We start from the raw sequence: 25,154 nt of genomic DNA on the forward strand, positions 1-25,154 counted from the left end.
ACACACACTCCCTGTAGCCGAGTGTCGGAGCTGTCTCATTATGCTTGCTGTAAAGAGCTGTAAAAGCTCAAAGATGCTGGCACAGCATCCCTTTAAAAAGCTGTCCCGTTGCAAGGGCTTCTTCAGTTGTGCCTCGTCCCTCTTGTTGGTGCAGGTTGGTAAGTATGTGCTCCCTGCTGCCCCAAGTGCTTTTCCCATTGCTTTCTAAAATGTACTGGAGCCGTGAGAAGGTGGATAGTTTTAGAGGGATGCTCCGTAAGGGACCTGATTGCTGGCAGTACTGGAGGAGGATGGCAGTCTGATCTTATTTTCCGAAGCCCTAATTGGAAATGATCTCAGAGATTAGGGACATGGCTGGATGTGTAAGTACTCTAGTGCAGCATGGGAGAGCAGCGATAAGGCCATGTGGGAGCTAGGCTGGGAGAGGTCTTAGGTAGAGGTGTCCCAGAACAGCTATGGTCTGTAAGTCTGAATTAGCATCAAAGGGACTTGGTTTGATATACGGTCATCCTGTGTGCTTCCCTGTGCAAGCTGTTGAAGGTTTGGTGTGCAGAGACTCCAGGTGACTGTGTGGGAATCAGCTTGGACATCCCTCAGTCAAAGGACATTTTCTTCTCTTCCTCCACTGGCCACGGTTGGGATCCTTTTTTGTTATTTAAATTGGTCTGTGTTTTGTTATGTTCTGGAAGTGGTTTATGCCGTTGGCTGTTCTGCCCTGAGGCCTCTCTCCTCTCTGCCCTTGGGCCTTGCTCCCCGGCCTTTCCAGGCGTGGTGGTCTGGGGGAGGGAATATCCCTGGCAGATGCTTCCCTCATCTGGTCATTGTGTTTCTGTCCTAACCGATTATCAGTAAATGACCCATTCCTGACCCAGCTCTCCTAGGAAATAACATTGTTGGGTAGCTCCTGGGTGTGGGGTGGGCTTGAAAGGAAGGTCAACGGTAGCAGGGCCAGATGGACATTGTTGCGGCTGCTGCATTGGCAACACCAAGATGCTCTGACCCCCCTCCCTGGCAGCCATTGTGCAACTGTGCTTGGGAGGAGTGTGCAGGCTCTGCTAGTTGGTGGTGAGAGACAGGTAAGTCAGAGTGTGCTCCAGGCAAATATTCTTCCCTTCAGCAGGCTGATCCTGCCTCCGTGGCACTGTGGTGTAGCCACAACACACATGAAGGAGAGGTAAAACCAACCTTCTGTTGGGTAAACTGAAGAATATTCCATAGATCAAGCCAATGTGATGACATCTTAAGGGATGGTTGTATGTTCCTTGGAGAGAAATTGAAGTTTGCTTGTTATTAATTAAAAAGCAAGAAAATTTTGACATAGTCACAGCCAGGATCCATTTCATCTCCCCAAATCCCTCCTCTCATTTCAGCTGGACACAGAAATTACTTATTTCCTCTTTCACTCCTAGTCCTATTCAATAGGCCAGTTGGGAGCCTATTTTAAACAGCTGCCTTGTCCAGTGGAGAGGTGGCTTGCTTTGTGGCAAAGGGATGAAGCAGTTCTTGGTCAGCTAATGTAGAAAATATTTTGAGATTGTTTTAGAATTGTTTAGAACTGTGGAACTGCTCTTATTCACAGCAGTTTGGGAGAGAGATGGCAGATAATTTTTTGTCAGGTATTTTCTTCTGCTGTTGAGCCAAACTCCCCCATCTCCTTGTCCTGTTTTCTTGAATCCTCTGCTGAGCTGAACAGAGCAAGCTTCTCTATGAGTTGGAACTGTTTGCTGTGGGATCAGTGGGGTCAACAACTAGAAAACTCATTTCATCGGTGTGTCCCCATGGCCAGCTTTTTTCCAGTGAACTTGGAAAGGTAACGTTACAGTATTATTCCCTGCTGTTGGAATTGCCCCATTCTGCTCCTTATAGAGGTGAAGCACCTTTTGCAAGGCCATTGTTACCTCCACGTGTCATCTTTGTGGGTACCAGCAGCAGGACAGCTCGCAGCCGCCGCGGAGCTCCCGTGCTGGTTTCGGTGCTCTCTGCCTTTGTTCCCTCTCCCCCCTCCAGCTACCTCTCCCACTTTCTCTCATTTCTCGCTCCTCCTCTGTCTGTTCTGAGGAGGGCTTTCCTCCGGTGCTCACAGCCCTGCTGTTTCCCTGAAGGCTGGCTGCCCTCTTTAGCATGCAGAGCCTCATCTCCTCCAGGTTACGCAGAGGTGCCGCAAAAATAGAAATGAGAGACAAACGCCCCATTGAAGCAGCTGGCAAGCCCTGGCTCCGTTCCCTGCTCCCTCCCATCTACAGTTGCCGGGCTTTATTCGTTTGTGTTTCTTTATTCCTATCTCTTGATCTGCCTTTTAGAATACAAAATTGGGAGACTGATGGCTGATAGAAGTTGTCTAATCCCTGTTCCCCATCCAAGGAGGAAAACGGCCTGGCACCGAGGTCTTGGGCATTAGATTTCCTCTCTCAGCTGTGCTCCCCTGCCTCCCAGCTCAGCTTGTGCTTTGATTCTTTCTTTGCCTTGGACTTGACAGCTGCATGGAGCTCCTTTATGAGATGCTTGGAAGAGAGGGGGAAGGTGCCAAATCTTGGGGCTGCTGTTTGGCACCTCAGCCCATTGAGTTTTTGCTGCTGGTGCAGATGGTATGAATGAAGTGGTGTCAGGATGCTGTCTGGAGAGGTACTGATTTTTACCCTGGTGTGATAGTTCTGTTAGCCCTGTGGCATTCGGGCTGGTGCTGGCACGGAGGGTTCCCCCAGGCCAGTCTCTGCATCCTGTGCCTGTGGATCAGGCCCCAAGGTCTTACTCTAGATCCACCCCAGGAGAAACCTGGCTTGCTCAGGCTGTGCATGACTCATTCTTATCTTGGGCTGAGGAAAGCACAGCATCCCAGTAAACCAGATAATGCAGCTTAGGGGGTTTTAACTGGGTAAACACTTCAGAGTTAAAGGAGGGTAAACAAACTCCCAGCATCCAAACTTCCTTCATGGATGGAAATAACTCTCTGGATGCCCAGGTTCACTTGCCATGAGATGTCTGTTGAGAAGTGGTGGGATGGACTGTGGCTGAGTCTGGAGGCAGCCCAAACATGGTGTAGCTGATGGAAAAAAAGGCCTGAGCCAGCCTGGGAGCTGGCGCAGTTACATTTTGAGACTTTGCCTTGCTACCTGGGAGACCCAGGATGTGTTTTGTAGTGTGGCTGGAAAGCCGAGGTGCCACATCAACCATGTCTGCTAATGGGAACTGGGGGAAACTGAAGCATTGGGGCATATAAAGAGCTTACTTAGGATCCAGGCAGTTAGTTACAGTCACAAATATATCAAATATTCCATGTGGTCTTGGACCACTTGGTGTCTCCCTGTCCTTCTGCTCTCCTTTGGTGGATAACTTTGAGAATAATGTTTCTTTTCTCCTTCTTGCTGCTCTCTGTCATGTTTGCTTAAGCTGTAAGCTCCTCAAGACAGGTGCTCTCTCTGGTGGGCTGCACAGGGCTCAGTGCTCTCTGTCAGTGATGCAGGTGTCTTGTGTCAGCTGGGGAAGCCCAGCCTGGGCATTGTGTTGGAGCCTGCTGAGCACCACTGGATTGGCATGGGGGCCTGGCCAGGTCTCTCTTGGATCCGTGCTCATGCATAGGAGATGTGTGAGCTCTTGTTTCCAGCTGTGGACTTCACTGTGTGTGCAGGGCTCCAGGGAGCAGGCACATTCCCAGGGATGCCCTGAGGCATTTTGGTTGGCTCAGTGATGCTGCAGTAGCTTCCTTCCCCTTTGATACTCTGCTGTTCCCTTTTTTGTTGCTGTGCTGGCCTCAGCTGATCTTGACTTGGATCAATAGAGCAAAATAAACGAGATTGAGAAGTGCTGAAGCCTAGCCCAAGTGCATATGGGAAAGGGTAACCAATATTGGATTTTGCTCAGTTCAGAGAGTAGTGGAAGAAAGTGGAGTGTCAGAGCAGGCAGAAGACTTGAGAAATTCATTTCTGGATTTTAATGTTCCCAGGACTGCTTTGGTAATCAGTCTGGCAGGTTAGCAGCAATTCCCAAACTTTGTGTGCCAACAGGCTTATGTTTTCAGCAAAAGCACCAGGGCCAACCCATCTGCCATTGCCCCACAGCTCATCTTAACACTTGTCTTAATTTGAATTTGCCCTTCTGAGATGTGAAATTGTAGGACACAGTGGTGAGAAGCAACCTCGGGAGGTTGCCTAGTCTGTGCCCTTGCCTCAAGGCAGTTCAGCTCTGCTTAAATCATTTCAGGCCACGTGTATCCAGATCTGTGTGCAGCATCCAGGTGATGTCTCAGCACTGCTTTGTAAAAGCTCTCTACTTCTAATACTTCGGGACTCTGCAAGGATTTTCACATCTGCATTCCAGTGATATCTCAGAGCTGTTTCTAATACAGGAGTTTCGTCTCTTAAGACATTTCTAATGGATGTTTTCCTATCTTGTATCAGAAATGTTTTGTGCTAGTTCTCAAGGGGATGACTTATCACTTTGTACTATTTCTTTTCATACTATTTCTGTTATTCCCATTCTCAAGATCACCTAGCTGTACCTACAGTCTGTGCAGTGAGGATGTCTCCTCGCTTTGTGTCCTTGGCTAATTTTGTTATCATGTTCCTAATTTTAATTCCAAGGTCACTTAGGAAAATGTGAAAGAACAGCAGATCCAAGGACAAACCTCGAGGAATTCCACTAATAGCCCCCCTCCAGCACAAGCCTCTGTAATTTTTTGTATAGCCAATGCCATACAGTTTTCCTGCTTATTACTGTCTTCTCTTGCGTCTCTGGTAATTCTGCGTGAGACACTCTATCAGATATTTGACTAAAGTCCAGATGGATTAGATCTGCTGCATTTCTGTTGTCTAGAAAATCGGTTATCAAAGAAAAATACCAAATTAGTCTTAATTTCAGCTTATTCAATTAGTTCAGTTCAGTGACTAGTTCATTAAGAATTGAGAAACTGAGTATGAGCTGAGAAAGCGAGAAAATGTGTCCTTTTTTCTTCTAATCTATGAATAAAAATCAGCTGTGAGAGGATGAGATCTTCTAGTTTTGATATGCTGAAGAACAGAGGACTGGGAAGCAAATTGTTCAGTTCACCCAAATTAGTTACTTTGCTTGCTTAACAAAACTGTTTTAAATGTAAAACATGTTTTGGTAATTTTATTTTTTCCTTATGTCTCCATATTTATCATGGTATTTATCAGCTGAATAAAGCCAAGTTCCAGGTGCTGTTTTCTTGCATTTTGATTGAAGTTCAATATGCATGTGAATGTACCTTGACACAAATCACAATTAAAGTCTCATCTAGGAATCAAGAAGTGTCAGTCAAACCTTCTAATAGATAAAATGGAAATAACAAGGGTATAACGTTGAAAGAAAAGTGTAAAATGCAGCATGCTTCCTTCCTTAGTGTTAAGTAGATGTTTGCTGTTGTCACATTTTAATTCTTACCTCTGATGGTCAGCCCCTTCTTATGAAAACCAACATTGTGAATGCAAAATGAAGTCCAAGTTAATGACTTAAAAATAGATTTTCAGCTTCATGATTTAAAATATGATTAATATTGGAGTTGTAAATAATATTGGTTTGAATCAGTCCCCCTGCATAAAATATAGCTGTGGATCAGGACAGTTGGATAGGAAACTATCATTGTCTTCACAAGGCCAGAGTTTCATGGCTGAAGTGTAAGACATTCCACCTCCTCTCCAGGATGGATGAATAACAGGGCACCCCATCCTTTCAGAGGCAAAAACACCTTGGAAAGGGTGAACCATCAGTGCCCTATTGAAGAGAGGTGCCCCAGGCTAGATGGCTGAGACTCCTCCATGTGAATGCTCATCTGCATGGTTGTGGATGTTTCCCAAAATATCCTAGTTTTCCCCATCAGCTGAGAGTACAGCCCATCTGAGGAGTAGCTTGGTTTGGCAGGAGCCCGCTGCAAGGGGAAGACAAGCCTAGTGAGTGTCAGTCCGAGCTCTGATGTGGTTTTACTGTCATTATACAGGGACCTTGTGCCTCTGTCTTGCATCTTCGGAGGACCCAACTGCCGATGGCCTCACGTCAACTTCCCTGCTGGAGTTTGCCATGATGTCCCACCTGGAGGCCATGAATTCCCATGAGCAAACCAGCCCGGAGACTGCAGAGCCAGATCTTGCCCCTGGCTCTCTGCATGCTGCCCCAGGGTCAGGCTTTGCCAGCGAGGAGAATGAGGAGTCCAAGATCTTGCAGCCCCCGCAGTACTTCTGGGAAGATGGGGGAGAGCTCAACGACTCCAGCCTGGACTTGGGACCGGCAACAGGTAGGTTATTTTTACCCCATACTTCCTCCTCACTCTGCAGGGGCCCTGGGGAGATGGAAGAATGCAGGGATCTGTCTTCCTGCTTTGACACAACTCTTGCTAAGAGGGCCTGAGATTAAACGTCAGCTCTATTTTCTCACCTCAGTGCCTGATGTGTCCCCAGTGAACCCTGAGCAAGCACAGGCTTTAGAAACCAAGTTACAGTTGAGCCTTTATTCCTGAGCTGCTATGAGCTGGGGAAAGTATTGCCCTCCACCTAGTTTCCCATTGCTTCATGTCTTTCTTTCTCTCTCTCCCTCTTTTATACTCTCTTCTCTCTCCTTTCTTTCTGTTGCTGTCTATTAAGCACAACTTTAGGGTCTCAAGAGCCTGACTCAGAGATCAAGGCCATTTTAGGGTTTGAGTCAAAGCTGGGTTGCCTGGGTCAAATTCTGGATTCCTCAGTCTATGAATTCAGTGTGGACTTGACCAAGAGAAGACAGTGTTGTTGTCTACCCTGTCCTGCTGCTTCCTGAGGAGTTATGACCAAAATGGGTTTCATTAGCATTTGAGCTTGCTTTCCTCTGTGGAGTGTTTTTTTGAGATCACTGAGCCCCTCAGTGGTCTCCCCCCAGGGCCCTTGTTGGCTTTGAGATACTCTCAAGAAGGATGGGGGGAAGGAGGAGGAGCATTGCAGGGTTTCCAGTAGCTTAGGAGATTATTTCACATGCTCCTGCTCTTAAGTGTCATGTGGGGCATGTATTAAGTGTTACCCAAAGGCCAGGATTCAGCCTTACCCCTCCTCCCTCAGCTGATATTGCTGCCTTCCTCTCAGCAGATCTGACAGAGGTCTGCAGTTAGAAAGCACAAGTCTCATTTTATCTTCATTCCTACTTCTGTGACCTTAAAGAACACCTGTGCTCACACAGGGGTGAGGCTGCTGCAGAGCTACAGCTGGGGCTGCCCACTGGGGCACAGTGCACACTATGGGGGCAAGGGCCATCCCAGCTTAGGTCTCCAAAGCCCTTTGCTCGCTGACATTGCTGCTGAACTTATCTGGCCGTGCTGTTGCTGCCCTGTGGCTCCCTGGCCCCCGGGGCGCTTGCAGACCTGGCCGTGGGGCAGCTGTGCCTCCGCAGGGATGCCGGGGGTGGATGGTGCCCGTTCCTGCCAGCGCATCCCCGGGACAGGCTCTGGCTCAGCCGCTCTCACGCGGTGGCAGCGCTCAGCGGCGCTTTTATTGGTGTGCCAGCAGGCACCTGCGTGTACTCACAGATCTGGACGTGACTTGGAGAACAGCATGTGCTTGTGCATTGAGAGCGAGATGACTGGGTACCGAACCCAGCCTTGCCTCTTGCACGTGCCTCGCCCCATTTGCATGCAGAACACGCTCCTCTCTCCTTCCGTTCTTGCCTGCAGTACTTTCCTCCATGAACAGATGTGCTCTTTCAGCTGTCCTTTTGCATACCCTGCCCTATCCGCTGCCCAGCTAACTGCTGCTGTGCTTCCAAGCACTGTTTCTTCCCCTGACCGTTGCTGTGTCCAGAGCTCATGTCTCAATGGCATTTTAGAACCTTGGTTAATAGAACATTTTGAATTATTCAAGAGCTGGGAGCACATTTCTACTTAAAATTTAATTAGAAACCTGCTGTGTGTCATTTTACAATAAAGGATATTGTAATAGCATCCCTAAATTGGGCAGCCTTCTCCTGTCATGCAAGGCCTCTGTATGAGAGAGGCACACAACCAGTGAATCTTACGTGCTGCATGTGTGACAGATGCCATGTGATACCTTGTGGAACTGTGTGATGACATCTGTTAGGTTATTTTCAATGTATAAATCCATTAAACAGTTTTCAACAGCTGCTGTTAAAGGAGAAAAAAAGTTTATGGTGTAAGTTTTCCTTATGTGAGATTTCTTTCTGTGTGCTGTAACCCGGCATAGTTGGTACTCTGTCCCAGGCACACATCAGAGATATTGCATCAGTCAAGGCACAAAACAGCATTGTTGTACTACTAGAGAGTGAAAATTCCTTACTATGAAAGGAGACCTGTGCTGGCTTCTTTCCATGTTTGGTGTAAAGATATTGGGCCTGGAACTGCTGGTGGTCTTGCAGATAGGCCAGATCTCCTGCTATTTCAAAACTGCATTAGTCATCTCTCTTTTTTTTATGTCCTTCTGAAGCCTATGTGGGGAGACTCCCCTGCCTTTGTGTGACTTTGAGGCTGCAAGAGCTAAAAAGTAATAACAATCTGCAGCTCTGCAGCTGCTGCTCTTTTTTTTTTTTTTTTTTTTTTTTTTAAGCGCACTCGAACATCTTTTAAAAATATTTCTGGAAAACATGTGGCAGATAGGACCACCTGTTAGTCCATTAGAAAGTGAGAACAAACCCCCACTGGCAGAGCACAGCTCAGCCTGGGGCTCTGGTTCTCCTGAATAATGTGCTTTTGCAGATTTATGCTGCGGAACAGTGAATCTATATTGACATCAGTGAGCACCAGCCTGTGGAAGGGCCCTGACATTTGTCTCATTCTCTCTGAGGGTGCAGAGAAGTGTGCACTTGCATGTGTGCTACCCCCCCATGCACAGCTGCTACCCAGTGGAGCCGCATGTGGAAGAGATGGATTAGGTCTGGTGGGAATGTGGATACCATATCCTTATGGAAAGAAGCAGCGTGTGCCTTGTACTTTAGCCAGAAGGCAAGTCAGTGGAGCTGTGAACCTGTTACTTCTGCATCCTTTCAGGCTTCCAGGGGACCTGGAAGCTTCTTAGGTTGTAGTTTGGGTGTGGCTGCTTTGCTTCACCTTTGGTAGTAAATTGGCCTGAACCCCAGATCAACTCTGAAGATAGAGTGAACCTGCAGGGACTCACATCTGGCCCTTCCTGTCCTCCTTTCCTTTCTTCCCACCTTCCCAGTCTTATGTTGCCTGGAATCTTCTGGTCTATCATGTCTCCTGCTACCACACTGGGCAACAAATGCAAGATGTCATCTAGCTTTAGGGCTAGAAGATGGGAGTCATTAGGACTGTAGGTCTTTTTGAGTCCTGATTTTTAATGAAAGAGTTACCTGGTGGTGTGTCCATCCCAGAGTGCTCCCTGATTTGCACCTCTTGGTGTTCTCCTTCGTTTTGGTCAGAAAGCACCATCCCATATGTTCCCCTTCCAGTGAAGGCTCTAGGTTGAGGCAGGCTAATCATTAACTGCTGGGAAGTGTGAACTTCTGAAAACTGATGCAAGGCCTGTGAGTCTCTAGTGGATGAGGTCACTTAGTCCCTCTCATCCCCTGCCCAACAGCTGAGCCTCCAAGGACTGGAGTGCATCTTCCAGTGTGATGGTGGACTGGCATGAGGCTCACTTCATTACAGCCAGGGTCTGCTCTTTCAGCTCCAAGGTGCTTGAAGACCAAGGCATGACTGTGCTGGGAGGTATCAAGTCTAGTCTTATAGATTGGTGATTCACTAGGACGGCATGTGGCGCTTTGGGGGGTGGGGGAGAAAATTGTAATCTTTTAATTATTCATAGTAATTAGCAGAAGGGAATCCCAGGAGAGCTAGGATGGGGAATAGCAGAACAGACAACTTAGGACTGTATTCAAAGAAAAGTAAGTTTTCTGACAAGCTAATGGAATCAAATACTTTCCATCTCCTCTGCTAGTGAGATTCACTCCCTTCCATGATGAATTACTTGCTTCTGGCCAGAGAGATCTCAGTATCTTTCAGCCTTACTGAAATCTGCTGCTTCTTCATCCAGACTGACAGCAAATCTGCGGTTCTTAATACCATCTTCAACCCAAGCATTAATGAAATGAAGCACCTGGTAAAGGCTGTCTACATAAGCAGCTTAGCGCTGAGCAGCCGCCTGCCGAGCTCAGCTCCCGGGATGCCTCTTGTTTATGCCCTGGTTTAGAGTACACTGACACATTGGGTGATCTGCCTTGGGACAAGCCATCTCGGTCAAGACATTGCTGGCAAAGGCTGACCTGTGACAAGAGAGTTTCTCTGTGCATAGTGTTGTTCTGGTGCAGCTGTCCCTGACTGTTTGGATGAGGATGGCTTATTCCAGCTTTACTGCAGTCCTGCACTCAGCAGGAAAGAGGTATGAGGCTATTTGGGGAACAACTGTAGCACTTGGTGCCTGGTGTCTGCCTCAAGCAAATTCCAGCCATAATGAGACCTAACAACTTTGCTACCCTGGGTGTCTCTTTTGATTATGATCTCTTTTGTGTGTGTGGACCTGGTGTCTTAGAGTCGGAGATAGTAACTTCTCCAAGCTCTTCTGGGAGATTAGTATATTAGCCCCAACTGGCTCAATTCCAGCACCAGTAATTGTATTTTGCCTCTTTGAAATCCCCCTGCAGTTTCAATCAGCTGGAGTATGACTTTTTGCAGTAAGTCTCGCTGTTTTATATTGCAAAAAGGGAAGCAGATACGGCCTCAGACCTGGCTGCAGTTTTAGCAGTCAGTAGAGTGCACCTTGTGCTTCCAAAAGTTGGCAGGTGCTTTAGTATGAATGGTGCTATGTGTTGTGGTGGGAGCCCAGGAATGTTCTTGTTTTTATTACAGTGCCCTCTAGTTATCAGTAATTCAATCACTGGTTAACATGTTTCAGTTAATCCAATAAAGACCTTATGGCCAGGTTATGTGTACTAAAAACAATGAGGATCACCCTCTTCCTGAGCTGTCACAGTTACTTTAAACTGTTAATAGCAAATACAAGGTAGGGAACCTTGTAGGACAGTAACTGAGACCTGCTCTTCTGAATGAAGGAGAAGCAGAAATGTAATGAATTAAATGTCTGGCTGGGGAATCATGCTTTGGCACAATGCCATGTCTTGGCCCATCTGGTGTCAGGGAAGTTTTGGTATTGATTTCAGAGGAAGCAAGACATTACTTGAATGGCGGCTTTTGCAGAGGTTTGAAGCTCATGTTCACCTCTCCCAGGGAAAATCATCTCCCCAGGTGAAGAAAATGCATCTGTGTGACCCAGACCTAGGTCTGCTGGGAGATGCAAAGGTCAGGACTTGGAACAGCAGGAGGGCTGTGCAAGATGGTTTCTTTAGAAAATAGCCCCTGAGGGTCTTTGTGAGAGAGCTTGGAAGGGAAAAGCTGGAGGATTGTGGGAGGCAGCTGGATACTGCAATATGAGTAATATCACCACTGATGGAAAGCATTAAGGGGTGTAGCTAATGATGTGGTGGCAAAGAGGTGAGGTAGAGGTGTGGAATTTCATATTGGTGAACCAGACTCCCAAGGGGATGGTGTGACTGAGAAGCTCTGGGAGGGTGTGTGATTTGGAGCTGTGGCTGCCTGCTTTAACTCATCTGGTCCATCCCTTGCTAGACTGTTTGGCCAGAGGTGTTGGGACAGTTTCATGGCTCCAGCAGATGGTTCTCCTGAGCTGTGCCCCTTTGTGATCAGGCTGGCTCCATCATGGCTTGGCTGCTCTTGTTTGTGGCTGGAAAGGAGGTACGTGGTGTGTGCCACCTCTGTGTGTGGCCACAAGCTCCTTCTGTGCTCCAGCCTACTGCTGATCCTGGTGGGAGACAGCAGACCCTGGCAGGGAAGGAGCTGATAGTGTGTGCAGTTATAACCTCCTCAGGCAACCATGGGTTTGGCAGTGCTCTGCTTCCTCGCTGAAATTAGATGAGCTGATAAATGAGCCAGGTAAGTCTGGCACCACATCCAGCTCCATGATACCTGCCTCCTTTATCAGAAGACTCTGCCTCATCTCTGCAGCAGAAACCCAGATCACCTGTGTCTCTCTGGCCTCTCTGTTCCATGGCTGATGTTTCTCTCCACAAAAGCTGGTGGGAATGGGAGTGGATAGCACTGGCCTAGGAAGGTGGTAGGGTCTGTGGGTGCACTTCCATGTGCCCAGAGCGTGGGAGCAGGGTGTAGAAGGTCTGCTGAAGGTAGAGGAGAACCCGGTGGGCCAAGTGGGTTGTTCGAGAAGACCACTTAATGAAGGGGAACTGCTGCCAGAATGCTGGAAGAGCTGCTAAACATGAGAGATGCCCTTCGATTTCCCTTAGGGCTGGGGGTAGAACAATCCAGGGAAATGCTGAGAAGACTCTTCAAATGGGGAAGTTCTTAGCTCTGCATTGCACAGATGATGAGTGACAGAGGCCAACTTGTCTGGAGGGAGCCTTTAGAAGAAGATGCTGTGACCAGCTTAAGGACTGGGATCATACCACAAAGATGTACAGGGTGCAAAAATTCCTTCAAACTGTAGAAGAGAGATATAAACTAAAAGAAAATATGAGTACCTTAAAGAGACCTGATCTTGACAAATTGGCAGATGCCCTTGTTTGTAAGAGAGTAGGAGCTGATTCCAGACAGGAACTAAATGTCTAGCTAAAAGTCTGGAAGGAAGGATTGACTCATCATCACTGGCATCTGTATGTGGCACCTGGGGATATGGTTTAGGGGTAATTATGATGGTGCTGTGCTGATGGTTGGACTAGATCTTGAAGGGGTGTTCCAACCTTGATGATTCTGTGATCCTGCCTGAACCTGGGAAGTGATTGAACCCCTTTGGTAACTGTGTTGTGTGGAGGGCTCCTTGTTTTAAGGAGCACAAACCAGCACCACTGACCAAAATGTCTCAAGTGTCACTGTTCCCCACATGAATCTGAGTAACAGCCCTCACAAGATTTGAGGGGAGTTCATTTTCTAATCAGTGGGGTCTTATGAACCAGACAGAGGAAAAATTCTCCAAGCTTAGTAAGCGGGGTAGTGGGGAAACTGATGACAAGTGGTAATCTTAACACAGTAGCAAGTGTGAGGATTCCTGTGTCTGCTTCTACTTTGTGGATTTGTTGTCCCAGAGAAGTAGCTCAGGTTTCAGTCTTTGGCTGCCTTGTAAGATGGAAGTCTGCTGGGAGAGAGTGGGATGGGTTCTCCCTGGACTTTCATTGCCCAGGAGAGATGGCAGAGGCGTCAGTCCCTCTGGCATCTTTAGATCTTGTTGGTGGAAAGGCTGCGTGGCTGCACCATGCAGGGCTTTCCCCCATGGGAGCTAACTAATCTGTGATAGAGCACTTTAAGGAAAGGTTGAATGTGTGACTTCAAAGGAGAGCTGACAGGCTGGGAGCATTTCTTGTTCCCGTGGGACAAACCTCATGCTGCTTTTTGTAGTTTGTTTTTTTGCTGTGCCCATCTGCCAGTTCGTGCTCTCCTCCAGGTGGGAAGAGGAGCAGGGAAGAGAGGAGGTGCAGAGGAGTCGAGAATAGCTGAGAGTGTCTTTAGGCAACGGGGATGGCAGATTGGATCACTGATCCTTGAAAATAACATCTCATCTGACAGGGCCTTGTTTTAAGGGGCGAAAGCCTCACTTTTCACCCGCAGTGTGTCAGGGCAGGCAGCGTTCTTGCTGGGGTTTTTGGTGCAAACCCTGAGTATCCCTGGAGCAGGAGGAGTAGCAGAGCCCTGGGAGATGCACTAAACTTTTATCATCTGTCTGAAGAGTGTCCCAACCAAATGCCCTCAGTCCCATGGTCCGTGGCTGTTCCTGCTGTTACCCACCATCCATCTAGCAAGGCAGTGACTGTGTCTGCAGACACTGGTGTGTGTACCTGTGGGTGTGGGCCTTTGGGAAGACCAGTGCCAGACAGTGGAGGAGAGATGGAGCTTTTTGTCTGTGCTGCTGCTGATTGCTCTTAACAGCCTCCATGGCCTCTGGGGGAGCATCACCAGGAAGGCTGTTGGGTAGCAAAAATCTTTTAATGCTCAGGGTCCCTGGGTAGAGCCTCAGTCAGGATGATGCTCTCTAGTGAAACACAGCAGCAAAATGACCTGGCTTCTGCCTGCAATGTCAGTAAATCTCAGTGGCTTCTTCGCAGACAGAACTGGGAGACAGTCCCAACACCATGACTCTGAAGGTCAGCAGCTGGATCATGCTCATCTTTGGGCAACATCTGGAAGGAGCTGCTGACAGCATGTAGGAAATGAGCTGTGGGTTAGGGAAGTTGCTTGCCAGCTAAACAGGAGCATCTTTGCACCTCCTGTTTTGGGGCGGATGGAGCAGTGTGTTCTCTGCTCAGGACAGATGGGAAAGAGCATGCAGGAGTAGCATGGGCAGTCTTGATTCCCCAGGAATATCCAGGGCAATGAGTGTGTTTGATGACATGGCCCTCTCTGCCTGGGAGCTCACACTTGCTCTGGCAGCAGCAAAGCAATGGATTTGAGTCAGGGATGCATGGAGTTTTTTTGTGCAGATCTCTGTAAGGCATCCAGACAGCTGCTGCCCACTGTGCTCAGTGGAGCATCTGCTTTGGCAGGCAGGAGAGGAGACAGGAGCCTTGGGGATTTCAGACAGTCACTTGCTTAATAACCATAGACAGGGCAGGGGGCTCATTTCTGGCTGTGAAGGGATCGTCTTCCTTCCCTTTCTCTGAGAATGTGCTGTGCTTGTCTTGGGGAGAAAGGGAGTTAATTGGGATGCAAACTCCTGAAACAGAGCTCCGTGGGTATGGGCAGTTTCTCAAGAAAGATGAAGGCTGATTTATGCCTGCTGGATTTGTGCCTGCCACTCTGAACTAAACATGTCTGATCTTACAGATACTTTTCTTATCCTGGGGTGGCCTTGCTGGCCTCCAGAAGAAACCCCTGCCTGCTCTGACCTTACATTTGTGACATGCATCTTCCTTTTCAGCATCTACATTTGTCTAGCAACAAAAAATGCATTCATGGTTAGAACCACAGAACAAACGGGCTGAAGCTGAAGGGAGGGGAGTTAGTTTTGGCTGCTGTAGCAAAACAAAACTGTTCGTTATTGACGCGGGAGTCTCATAATGCAGATGTTTGGGGGATGACTTTTATGCTATGAAGTGCTGTACAAACCGAAATGCTGCGTTTCAAAGATGCCCAGGTTGGTTCAGATTTTGGTGGTATTCCTTGGGTGTGCCAGGGAGGAGGATTTGGTTTGCTGTGCTTTTGTTTCTCTTCTCTAGTATTTCTCATTTAGCTTGTGGCTGACTGCTGCTAGTACCCCTGTCTTTCTGATTTGCATCTGAAATGAATCTCTGGGTCCCAGCCTAGTCCCAGCCTGATTTCTAACACTCATAACCTCAAATTAAATATGCCAGGTGTCAAAACTCTTATTATTGTCTGTAAAAATGCCTCAGGACAGAAAGGAGTGGAGAGAATGGATATGCAAATTGTCCCTAGGAAATGTGGATTCACTGGGATGGGATAGGGTGCTGGAGAAGTGCACTTATTGGATGGGATTGTTCTTTGCTGTGTTAGGCTACCTGTTCTTAGAAGGTCTCTGCCACTTGACCCAGTCTCTGGCTGGACACCTATAATGGGGCCAGCTCTCTGCCTTTCAGAGTTCTTAGTTGCTTTGGATGTGACATGAAGTATTTTGGATCTTTTCCTAGATTACAGCTTTCCTGCTGCATCTCAGAAGGCATTGCTGAAACGGAATGGGACACAGGTGGACAACTGGGAAACAGCCACTGTCCAGCCACCAGCAGAATTTGTTGAGCCTGACCTGCACACGCCTTTCTCTACGCTAGAGGAAGAGGAGGGGCTGCTCCCTATAGACCACTCAAGAGGAGGAGTGGAGAGCCTCCAGACCTCCGGGCCAGAAGTTACATCTTCTGAACCAGTGGACCAAGAGGACTCCTTCTCCCTTCTGTTTTCCACAGCTTCCGCCAGGCCAGGTATTGTGACTGAAGCAGCCATAGGAGGGCAAGAAGAGGACTCTGTTTCTCCAGGCGTAGACCTTGGGAGCAGCATGGGACCAGGTCTTCTACCTGTGTCCTCTATTTTTTCTACTACTGTTGGTGCAAGATCTCCCAGTCTTTCAGAAGAACTCTTTGAGGTGACAACTGGGGACACTTGGGCTGTTGGGGGAGCAGATTCAGAGCTTGCTGTGAGTACCACAGGAGCAGAGCTTGCAGAGACCACGGTGGAGGCTGGTGTGGAAGAACATTCGGCCAGAGAGGAGGTCTCAGAGCCCACGGTGGGGTGGGAGATGCTGAAGCCCACGATGTTGACTGAAATGGAGCAGACAGTAGAAATGCCTGTGGGGACACCCTCTCCTGCAAGCGGCTCCCCAGACACCCAGACTCGTTCTGGGAGTGAGCAGCATCCCACTTCTGTGTCTCCGTGGGACAGAGCTGATGAGCCTGTGCTGGATCCCATTTGGAATGACACTGAGTCAGCCACTGAGACTGTGGCAGCAGAGAGGAGCTTGTCACCGCAGGCTGGGGATGCCCGCATGGCCGAGCTGCCAACAGAGCTGCCCTGGGACTCAGCACAGGTAGCACTGGGAGCAGGGAATGGGTGGGAGGTTGCAGTGGAGATACTTGGGTCCTTCCCTCTTGTGGGGGTGTTTAACCCCATCCTTAAGTCTGACTGGTGGAAGGAGTTTTGTCTGTTCACCCAGCCAGGTGAGTGAACTTTCAGGGAGGGTTTTTCGCAGCACTTCTTAAGGGTATCCGTCATCCTTGGTGAAAACCCTGACCCCTCACATCTTCCCAGCTACACAAAATCCTGCTTCCAATAAACAGAAGCAGAATACCTTCCCTCTGGAGCATGCACAGCAGAGAAAGCTCCTTGTTTCCTCAGCCTTCATTACTGGAAGTGTCAGGACAAAAATAGCCCCAAGGATTTCTGGAAAGGGAGTGAGAAGAAAGTGCTATTTTTGCTGCTGCTGCCTGCAGGGACCAGATGCAGAGCAGGTGGAGCAGAGTACAGTGACCTGTGAGGATGTTGTTCTGGGAGAGCCTGTGGGAGAGGAGGGGTGTGGTAAACTGTAGTTCCTAAATCCAGCAAACTGGCAGCTGGTTAAAAGAAGATATGTAGCAGGAGTTGACTGGTAAGAAAGTACCAAGCAAAGCTTTTAATTTTGCTTTCTGCCCTTTGGTACTCAGGAGCCTGAACAAGTGACTTAGCCCCTCTGTGCATCCTATCCTGCCTGCAAAGTGCTGCCTTGTCTCACCAGTCTGTTTAAAGTCTGCAGAGGCTCCTGGTTAGGTTTCGTGTTAAGTGGTGATAAGGCTGCAGGCTAGAGAGCTTTCTGCTGAGAACCTGAGTCCTCCTAGACAGAGGTGGAAAGTAAGCTGGTCCATGGCAAGGTGGTGTAGTGACTTTGTTCCTGCTACATGCACTGTCACTGAAATGGTGATTCCTCCTCAGTACAGAGAGTTAGAGGACAGTCACATCCTTTGAGAAGTGCTTCTCAGGGGGTATGGCACCTTGCTTCTGTCCCTTGTGTACCCTGTGCTTTTAGCAGCATTCACTAGCTGAACTCAGCTGTCTTTGTCTTGTCTCTCCAGGTGATCTGCAAAGACTGGAGCAACCTTGCGGGAAAAAATTACATCATCCTGAATATGTCGGATAACATTGACTGTGTAAGTCAGTCCAAAGAGATTTGATGGCACAGGGGAATGGCGCTTAGAGAAGAAGAGGCAGGCCTAGCTCTTGATGTCTGCTTTCACTACAAAACATTTTAAAAGCACTAAATCTCAACTTCCCTGTAGAGTCTGTGAAGAGAAGGAGAGGAGGACAGAAATATTTCTGTTCCCCAAAGAGTGGGCGGAGAGAGATGATTTTGCTCTAAGTCTAGCACATGTCAGTACCATATTGGATTTTTCACTAACTTCTGGCTTGTGGTCTGTGCCAGTCTGTACCTGGATTGTCATGAGACATGAGAGCTTTTAACATTATACCTCTTACTGGTAGGAAATGTGGCAGGATTGAAGTGCAATTCTCCTTCCTTCACTTCCTTTTCCTTCCAGCATATAGTAATGATCCTCTGATGGCTCAGAGGAATAGGGACTCCCATTTACAGTGTGCATGGTTAAGTACCAAACAGCTATCACTAAATCATCCTTAAGGGCCTCCTCTCCCCACCCTCTTATCTTATGTGTTATCTGGGTCTGTTAACCAGCCATACTCTGCTAATCCAATGCAGAGGTCCATCCATCCTCATAAAGCTGCAGTTAATTCATGAGCCCAGAGTCCCTTGTGGATCCCTGGTAAAAGAGCTTGTTCACTTCTGCTTGGCCTTTTATCAGGCACTTAAAAACCAGTTGTGCAAGGCCTGGGGTCAAGGTGTCTTTCATATTCTAAGAAATTATTATGAGCCTGACAGCCTGAGACCAAAATGTTTAATTGAGGAACTGTGTTCTGGCCTTCTGTGTCTGCACTCTTGCTTTCTGAGGCTCCTGCTCTGGGCAGAGCCACCTGGTCTTGTTCCTGCACTGACCTATTGCTGCTACTGGTGAGTTGTTGGTTGGTTGGGTTTTATTTTTTTTTTAAGGTGAACTTTCTGGGAACATGGAAAATGGGGAAATGTCTATACACAGTAAAGCATGTTGAATGCTCTAAGAGTAGATGAAAAGTCACTCTTTTTCCTCCTGATTTAGACAAGCCATTTGGAAGAGTTTTAAGTATCTCTGCTACAGTTAACAACTGCAATGCAGAAAATCAGTCCTTGAAAACCACAGTCCTGCTGCCCTGTTTCCTCCATGTCCTAGTCCCCATCACTCTTTCTCCCATCTCTGTGGACTTAAAATGCTAGGTAATTTTGTAATACATAGTAACTTCCTTCCTGTGTTCATTTGCATTTGTGTTGTTTAAACCACTGTAAGGGTGAGAACTGAAAAGCAGATGTGCAGATGTCTCTTGATCAAATTATGTCTTTGCTGTTAAATCCTCACTTCTGCCTTGCTGAAGGAAGATGGTGCCGTGGAATAGGCAGGGCTGAACTGTTTTTCTACTTGATTTCATGTTTCAAAACATATTTCCCAGTGAATGATTTGTGCTGTACTACCCCTTATTCAAAGGGACATTTGTCGACATACATATTTAACATGAGCATCACTTCATTCCCTGCCTTCCATTACCACTTTGCATGAGCGAAGCTGGAATCAAGCTCTTCTCCTTTCCACTGATCTTGATGCAGTTTGTGTCCTACCAGTGGTAATTTACTCAGTTTGGGCACTTCACCTACAGTCTGCCTGTCCCTTTTGTTTTCTGCTTTCTGTACCTGAGCCCTGTTGTGTTTGTGAGGAAGAATGTGTGTTGCAAGTACTGTAATTTAAATTAGTGCAAATGAGGATTCTACACGTATTTTCTATGTTTTGGTGCCATGATCTGGTGTAGTACTGAGTCCCACTGAAAAGCCAAGGGACAAGTAGGGTGCTTAACCCCTTCCAGAGGGTTGGACCTTGAGCTTTAATATACTTCATAGCACCAGGCTTTTACCTGCTGTAGGGATGATGTCTGTATTGCTGGGTTAAGCTGGAAGGCCATTTGTCTTCCCAATGGGCTCTGGGCAAGGGAATCACTTCCGTCTCTTTCTGGGCACATCTCTCGCTCAACATAGCTGGGATTTTTGCCCAAGTGAGGTCTGCAGGATCTGACCCAACAGTGGTACCTGGCCGTGTATCGGGAGGTGATCTCTACCTAGGTGTGTGTGCATTCAGACTCCTTCACTGCTCCCTTCTCTCCACCATGGAGAATTTGTCAGTACTCTACAGCCTCTGCTTTCTTCATCACCAGAAACATCTTGCTTCTGTCCTGCTCCTGGCCTCAGCTGCTCCTCCTTCCTCTGCATCCTCCAAAAGAGAGCCTCAGGCTGGCAGTGGGGCCATGAGTGGGAGCTGCAGTTCATGGTGCTGCATCACAGTGCTGCTTCCTCCTGCCTCCCCATGCCAAAATCCATACCCTGATGAGAGTAGGCACTGGCAGGCCCTTGTGATTCAGGCCCCAGTCATCGATGTCTTTTCCAATTAGGCCATTTTTGGCACAGGCCTGTGCCTGCCCTGAGCGCTTCAAATTGCCATGGCAACAAGAGCTCTCCATTTTATTAATCATCTGTGTGGCCTTCAGGTTGGCATGGCAACTGGAGATAAGAATAGAAACACAGGAGTGAGAAAGCGGCAAAGGAGCCTGCTGAGGGATGGCTGGAGCATGTCAGGCTGAGCGGCACCCGCTGACCCAGCGCTGGCTGTGGGGAAGAGCCTGATTCCTTCTTACCTTACACATAATGTTGCTTCAGGATCCCTGTGTGCCAGAGGAACTGGGCTTGGTGTGGGACATATGGCAGCCACAGGAACCAAGGAGGAGGGTTGGTGCATCAGGAGATGTATGTAGATCCAGCCTGGGGCACTGGGGATGTGCAGGGGACTGTTGCACCAGGTTTAACACTGCTGGCTTTTGGGCACACCTGGTGTGGGGTCTCAGCCATACCATCCCTGCAGTGCTACATCTGCCCTGTTCCCACCATGTGCTCACCAAGGTTCCTTTCCCATGGCAGGAGGAGTTTCGGTTGGAGAGGGGTCCCCAGCTGTTGGCACTGGTGGAGGATGCCTTCTCCAGACAGGCGGATGGACTGCAGGACCGCTGGCTGATCTCTCTGAGCAAACCCAACGAGAACGACAAGCACTTGCTAATGACACTGGCAGGGGAACAGGGTAAGTGCTGGGAGAAGGAGCCTTCCTGTGATGTGGGGGTGCATTTAAGGATCTCCCAAATGGATGTGCTCAGCCATGTTGGAATGAGCTTTTGCTTTCCCTTTCAATCCCACCAGTTCCCAGCGTTCACTAGACTTGAGGAATGGAGGGGGACTGAGGACATAAGACTCTTCACATCTGCCTTCTGTCTTGCCCCTCGCTGCTTGTACAAAGCTCTGTATCTGCAATTTGCTCTCTCCCTGGATTGCCTTCACCTTAGCATCTGTCAGCTTTCTCCTGGTGCTTATGTACTCCATGGGCAGGATGCAATGGCAGGGTATGACATCCTGCTCTTGGTTCACTTCCTAACCTATCAGATCTTAAGTCTTGTCTGAATTAGGATAGTCCTGATGGTGTGTCCCCTGCATCCCCAAAGAAACAAAAGCTGACAGTGAACGTGGAACATTTTACCATCTCTTTATTCCCATTTTGGTATGGAGGTCCTTCTCCTGTACTGCTTCTGTTGCCTGCTTAGTGACAGAGGCCTTCAATGTTGACATTATGGCCTAAATGACCTATATGAACCTGCATCCATGACTTTTTGAGTGTTGCTGCTTGCTCCCAGAGCAGACACAGATGTTGAGAGCTGCTGTGGCAGTGGGAAGGGTATCTAGGTGGCTTTGATATCAGTTTTCCCTGGATTTTTTTTACTTATTTAGAGAATATTTGGAGATACCCTTGTCTGTGGTCCTTGAGTTCTTTCAGCCTCCTGACATAAAGCACCAATGAACAAAAATGTGTGTTCCCCTGCCTCCATCCTGTTAGGGATTTCAGACTGATGAATACATCTGACTGAGTAACCTGAGCTGAGAGCAGCACTGATCTCTTCCTCTACTTTACAGGCGTTATCCCTACAAAAGATGTTCTCATGGCACTGGGGGATGTTAAGAGGAGCTTAGCTGAGGTAAGAACCTGTCTGCCTGCATCCATTTGTTAAGACTGGCTATACAATTAAAATAAGCAACTTGAAAACTGGGAGCATATCTCAGTCTAACCAAGTGCTGAACCCACAGCAGGCGAACAGATGAGTCAGACGCTTGGCAAACTCCCTTCTGCCCTCACTGGTAGTTGCCAGGCCATCAAATGTCTGCTCTCTTTAAGAGAGTAACTATGGGTTATTTCCTCCCAGCTTTTCTGTCTTTGTTGTGAAACTGCTTTTCACACATTCATTTTGTTGGGATTCTTGGTGTCATCCCTTCTATGCTATTGTCAGTGGCAATGTGGGTGCTGCAGAGTCCCTGATTTGGCCCTACTCACCCTACAGCTGGTTTTTTATATACATTGGCTTCTCTTGACATGTTCACATGCCTTCTGCAATCCCAGGGTCTGTTTCACTCCTTTAGACAACTGCCTACACAAGGGCAGGCGGAGGACCAGAGATGATGGATGCCAGATTCCTCTGCCAGCTGCCTCTAGCTCTCACATATTCCTTTCTAACCCTGGGCAGCTTGGAAGAGGATAAAGAAGAGGACAAATTGGTCCCATGATCTCTGGGGTTTTTCCCCTTCGCCTTACAGGATATGTAGGCCTGATTCTGCTTGGGTTTTTTACACTACTGGGAGTAATTTTGCTGATTTTAGCAGCAGGGTTGGGCCATTGCCTTGTTGACTGTCTGCTCTCAGTTTTTTCCCTGACCTAAGAAACTGGTGCAATCAGACAAAGCAAATTAAGTGCTCAGTGCTGTATTGATTGGCTTACACCAGAGAAAGTGCAAAAAGCCAACCCTGTAGAAATTGTGTGACTAAAGTATCAGCACCTAGAACTGTCCAGAAAGATGGATTTGTCTTGGTGCAAGGTCTGACTTTGCAGTTGTGGCCCGATGTTAACCTGAGTCCTACCAGAGCAGCCTCACCACATGCCTCCAACTCTCCAGCTCTATCAATAATGAAACACTACTCACTGCACTGACCTTGTGCTGGCATGAGATTGGAAGGAGGAGGGAGGATATTCTCTTACACCCATCATACTTAGTATTGATACATAACCTGTTTGAAATCTAAGTCACTGGGACCGATGTGGGGCTGTTTGCTGACAGCCACAGGGGACCCATTTCTATGGCAGCTATTCCTAAGCTTTTAGGATCAGTGGGCAGCTGTCCACTTTCAAGACCTCAAAAAGACTGCTATGCCCTCTTAGGACCTCAGCTTTAATGAAAACCTATTTGTTATGGTTACATTCTCTGCCAAGTAGTCACCAAAGCCTCTTACCCATCAGTGGTCCATGATTCTATGATCGTAGTTTGTCTTGGGTGGTTTGTCCCATGAAAGCCTCCTTGTCATGCACATAGGTGTGATCTTTGTGCAGGTGATCAAGATAAGATTGTGCCTACTGTCATTTGCTGAAGTGTCAGCTTTTATGGAAAATGGTGTTATATTTAGTTATGTGCCTTCTAGTCACATAAGACTAGACTTTCTGACTCTCCAACCCTGGCTTTTAGTTCCTCTGCCCGCAGTGGTGGTCCTGTACTTGGACCCTGGAAAGTCTGAACAGGATCCCACCTGACTGCAGGCCAGGACATTTAGTATACTGCTTTCTTCCTTCCAGATTGGTATCCAAAACTACTCAACCACCACAAGCTGCCAGTCGCACCCCAACCAGACACGCAGTGATTATGGGAAGCTCTTTGTGGTGCTGGTGATCATTGGCTCCATCTGTGCCATCATCATTGTGCTGGGGCTCATATACAACTGCTGGCAGAGGCGCCTGCCCAAAATGAAGAACATGGTGAGCTCTGGATGGGTGGAGAAGGTGGCTAGGCTCTTAGCCATTGGGAAGGAGGGGATTGGAAAGTTAAGAGGGAGATTGTTCTCCCCTGTCCACTTATGGGATATAGCTGGATACACTGCTGGAGCAGCGAGGGCGTCCATTCAGGCAAGAATGCAAACCTGTCTCTTGCTGTGCTTAGGACAGCTCATTTCCACTGTGAGGGCTGGGCTAGGGGCAAATTTACCTTTTCCCACTGACCCTGCAAAGTTCTCAGTGACCCCTGTAGCCTGACCTGATTGTGCTTCTCAGCAGCTTTAAGACCTGTCCTCCTTTGTCTCCATTTGTGTTCCTCTCGTCCTTTCCAGTCGCACGGGGAGGAGCTGCGCTTTGTTGAGAACGGCTGCCATGACAACCCCACCTTGGATGTGGCCAGTGACAGCCAGTCAGAAATGCAGGAGAAGAAGCCAAGCGTGAACGGTGGGAACACCATCAATGGCCCCGACAGCTGGGATGTCCTGATCAATAAGCAGGCGAGCGAGGATGTTGATGTGTTTGAGGAAGACACGCATCTTTAGAAAAAGAACGGGGGGAACCACCCTCTTAAATACACTTGTTTCTCTCCTATCTTGACTGATGGACCGTGGGATCAGGTGGCTTCTCAGGAACTTCTTAAAACCTTGGAACAGGTCTTTGGGCAAATCTTCCCAGTAGAAGTCCTGAGCCTGCATCTGAGGCTTGGAACCAGGAGGATCACTGAACAGAGGGAAGTGGGAGGGGTGGGTTTGTAGGTCTCTGTGTGTGTGTTCCTATCAGTAGCACCAATGCTTTTATCACCTTTAAATGCACTTAAATGTAGCTCTCTTGTAGTGGCTGAGAGTGGCTGGGCTTAAGAAGCAAGATGGTGAGGCTGTCGGCCACCAAAAGTCCAGATTTGGAGAGTAAATTCACTTTCCAGATCCTGACCTTGAGATCGTGTTCAGTCTGTGCAGGTGCAGTAACACCTGTGCATTCTGAATGGAGGGGAGCCAGGATTCAGTCGATGTCCTGGGCAGAGTTTGCATTCCACATGTGAAAACAGGTTTTGTAGTGCTCTAGCATTCAGCTGCTAATTAGATGAGAGCTGATGTTTACATTCGGGGAAAACATCCCCCCTGCTGTCATCTTATTTCACCCCTGGTACTACAAACAGCCCCACTCTCTTTTTCAGCTCCACAGCTCCAAGCTGAGTTTGCAAAGTTTGAGCACTTTACCCTTGCTTCACTGGTTACAGAGAATTTGGTGCCATGGTGCAGCATCTTAGCTGGAAATTTGCTTTAGGTTGGAGAGTTGCTCAAAAATGACATTTACATGCCTCTTTAACGAAACAGCCTGGGAAATCATCAGCAAAGTATCCCATGTCTAAATCTCAGTTTTAGACTGTCAGGCCTTTTCCACTCCAGTTCTATTTTTCAGGATAGTTTGGTTTCAGTTGGTCATTTTGAGGTAAAAATAAAGACTGTGTGAGACTTTATAAACAGTTGGAAAAGTTAAAACTCAGAAACAGGTAATTTTCTGGTCCTTTTGTTTCCGTTTCAGCATCCTGCCCTGAGAGGAGGGTGGAAGTGTTTTATGTCCCACGGGTGTAAATCGGGGTAACATCTTTAAAATTATTTTATTTAAGCAAGTGTAAGCCAGATGAGATGAGAGTCGATCTAAGGGCTCCCCAATGAACGTTTCTCAGGCATGCCTCAGGCAACTTTGAGTCTCCAGCTCTCTGC

At 47.9% G+C, this 25,154-nt stretch overlaps 1 protein-coding gene across 1 annotated transcript; it reads left to right on the forward strand.

Annotated features, from left to right (window-relative positions):
* PODXL2 (podocalyxin like 2) lies at positions 1–25,154 on the forward strand. The gene is made up of 8 exons (XM_018068462.2): positions 1–158; positions 5,951–6,244; positions 15,604–16,490; positions 17,509–17,583; positions 20,496–20,652; positions 21,534–21,595; positions 23,236–23,415; positions 23,763–25,154. The coding sequence occupies exons 1-8, from the start codon at positions 41–43 to the stop codon at positions 23,970–23,972; spliced, it is 1,983 nt and encodes a 660-aa protein (XP_017923951.1). The 5' UTR covers positions 1–40; the 3' UTR covers positions 23,973–25,154.

The sequence above is a fragment of the Manacus vitellinus genome, unplaced genomic scaffold (assembly GCF_001715985.3).
Source record: "Manacus vitellinus isolate BGI_N305 unplaced genomic scaffold, ASM171598v3 scaffold_14_pilon, whole genome shotgun sequence".
In the NCBI taxonomy this organism is placed as follows: domain Eukaryota; kingdom Metazoa; phylum Chordata; class Aves; order Passeriformes; family Pipridae; genus Manacus; species Manacus vitellinus.

Excerpts from the sequence above, each read along its gene's own strand:
- PODXL2 (XM_018068462.2), top strand. The coding sequence starts at position 41 with ATGCTTGCTGTAAAGAGCTGTAAAAGCTCAAAGATGCTGGCACAGCAT. Across the intron at positions 159-5,950 it reads CCTCTTGTTGGTGCAGGTTG|GGACCTTGTGCCTCTGTCTT; the intron begins GTAAGTATGTGC and ends GTCATTATACAG. Across the intron at positions 16,491-17,508 it reads TGCCCTGGGACTCAGCACAG|GTGATCTGCAAAGACTGGAG; the intron begins GTAGCACTGGGA and ends TTGTCTCTCCAG.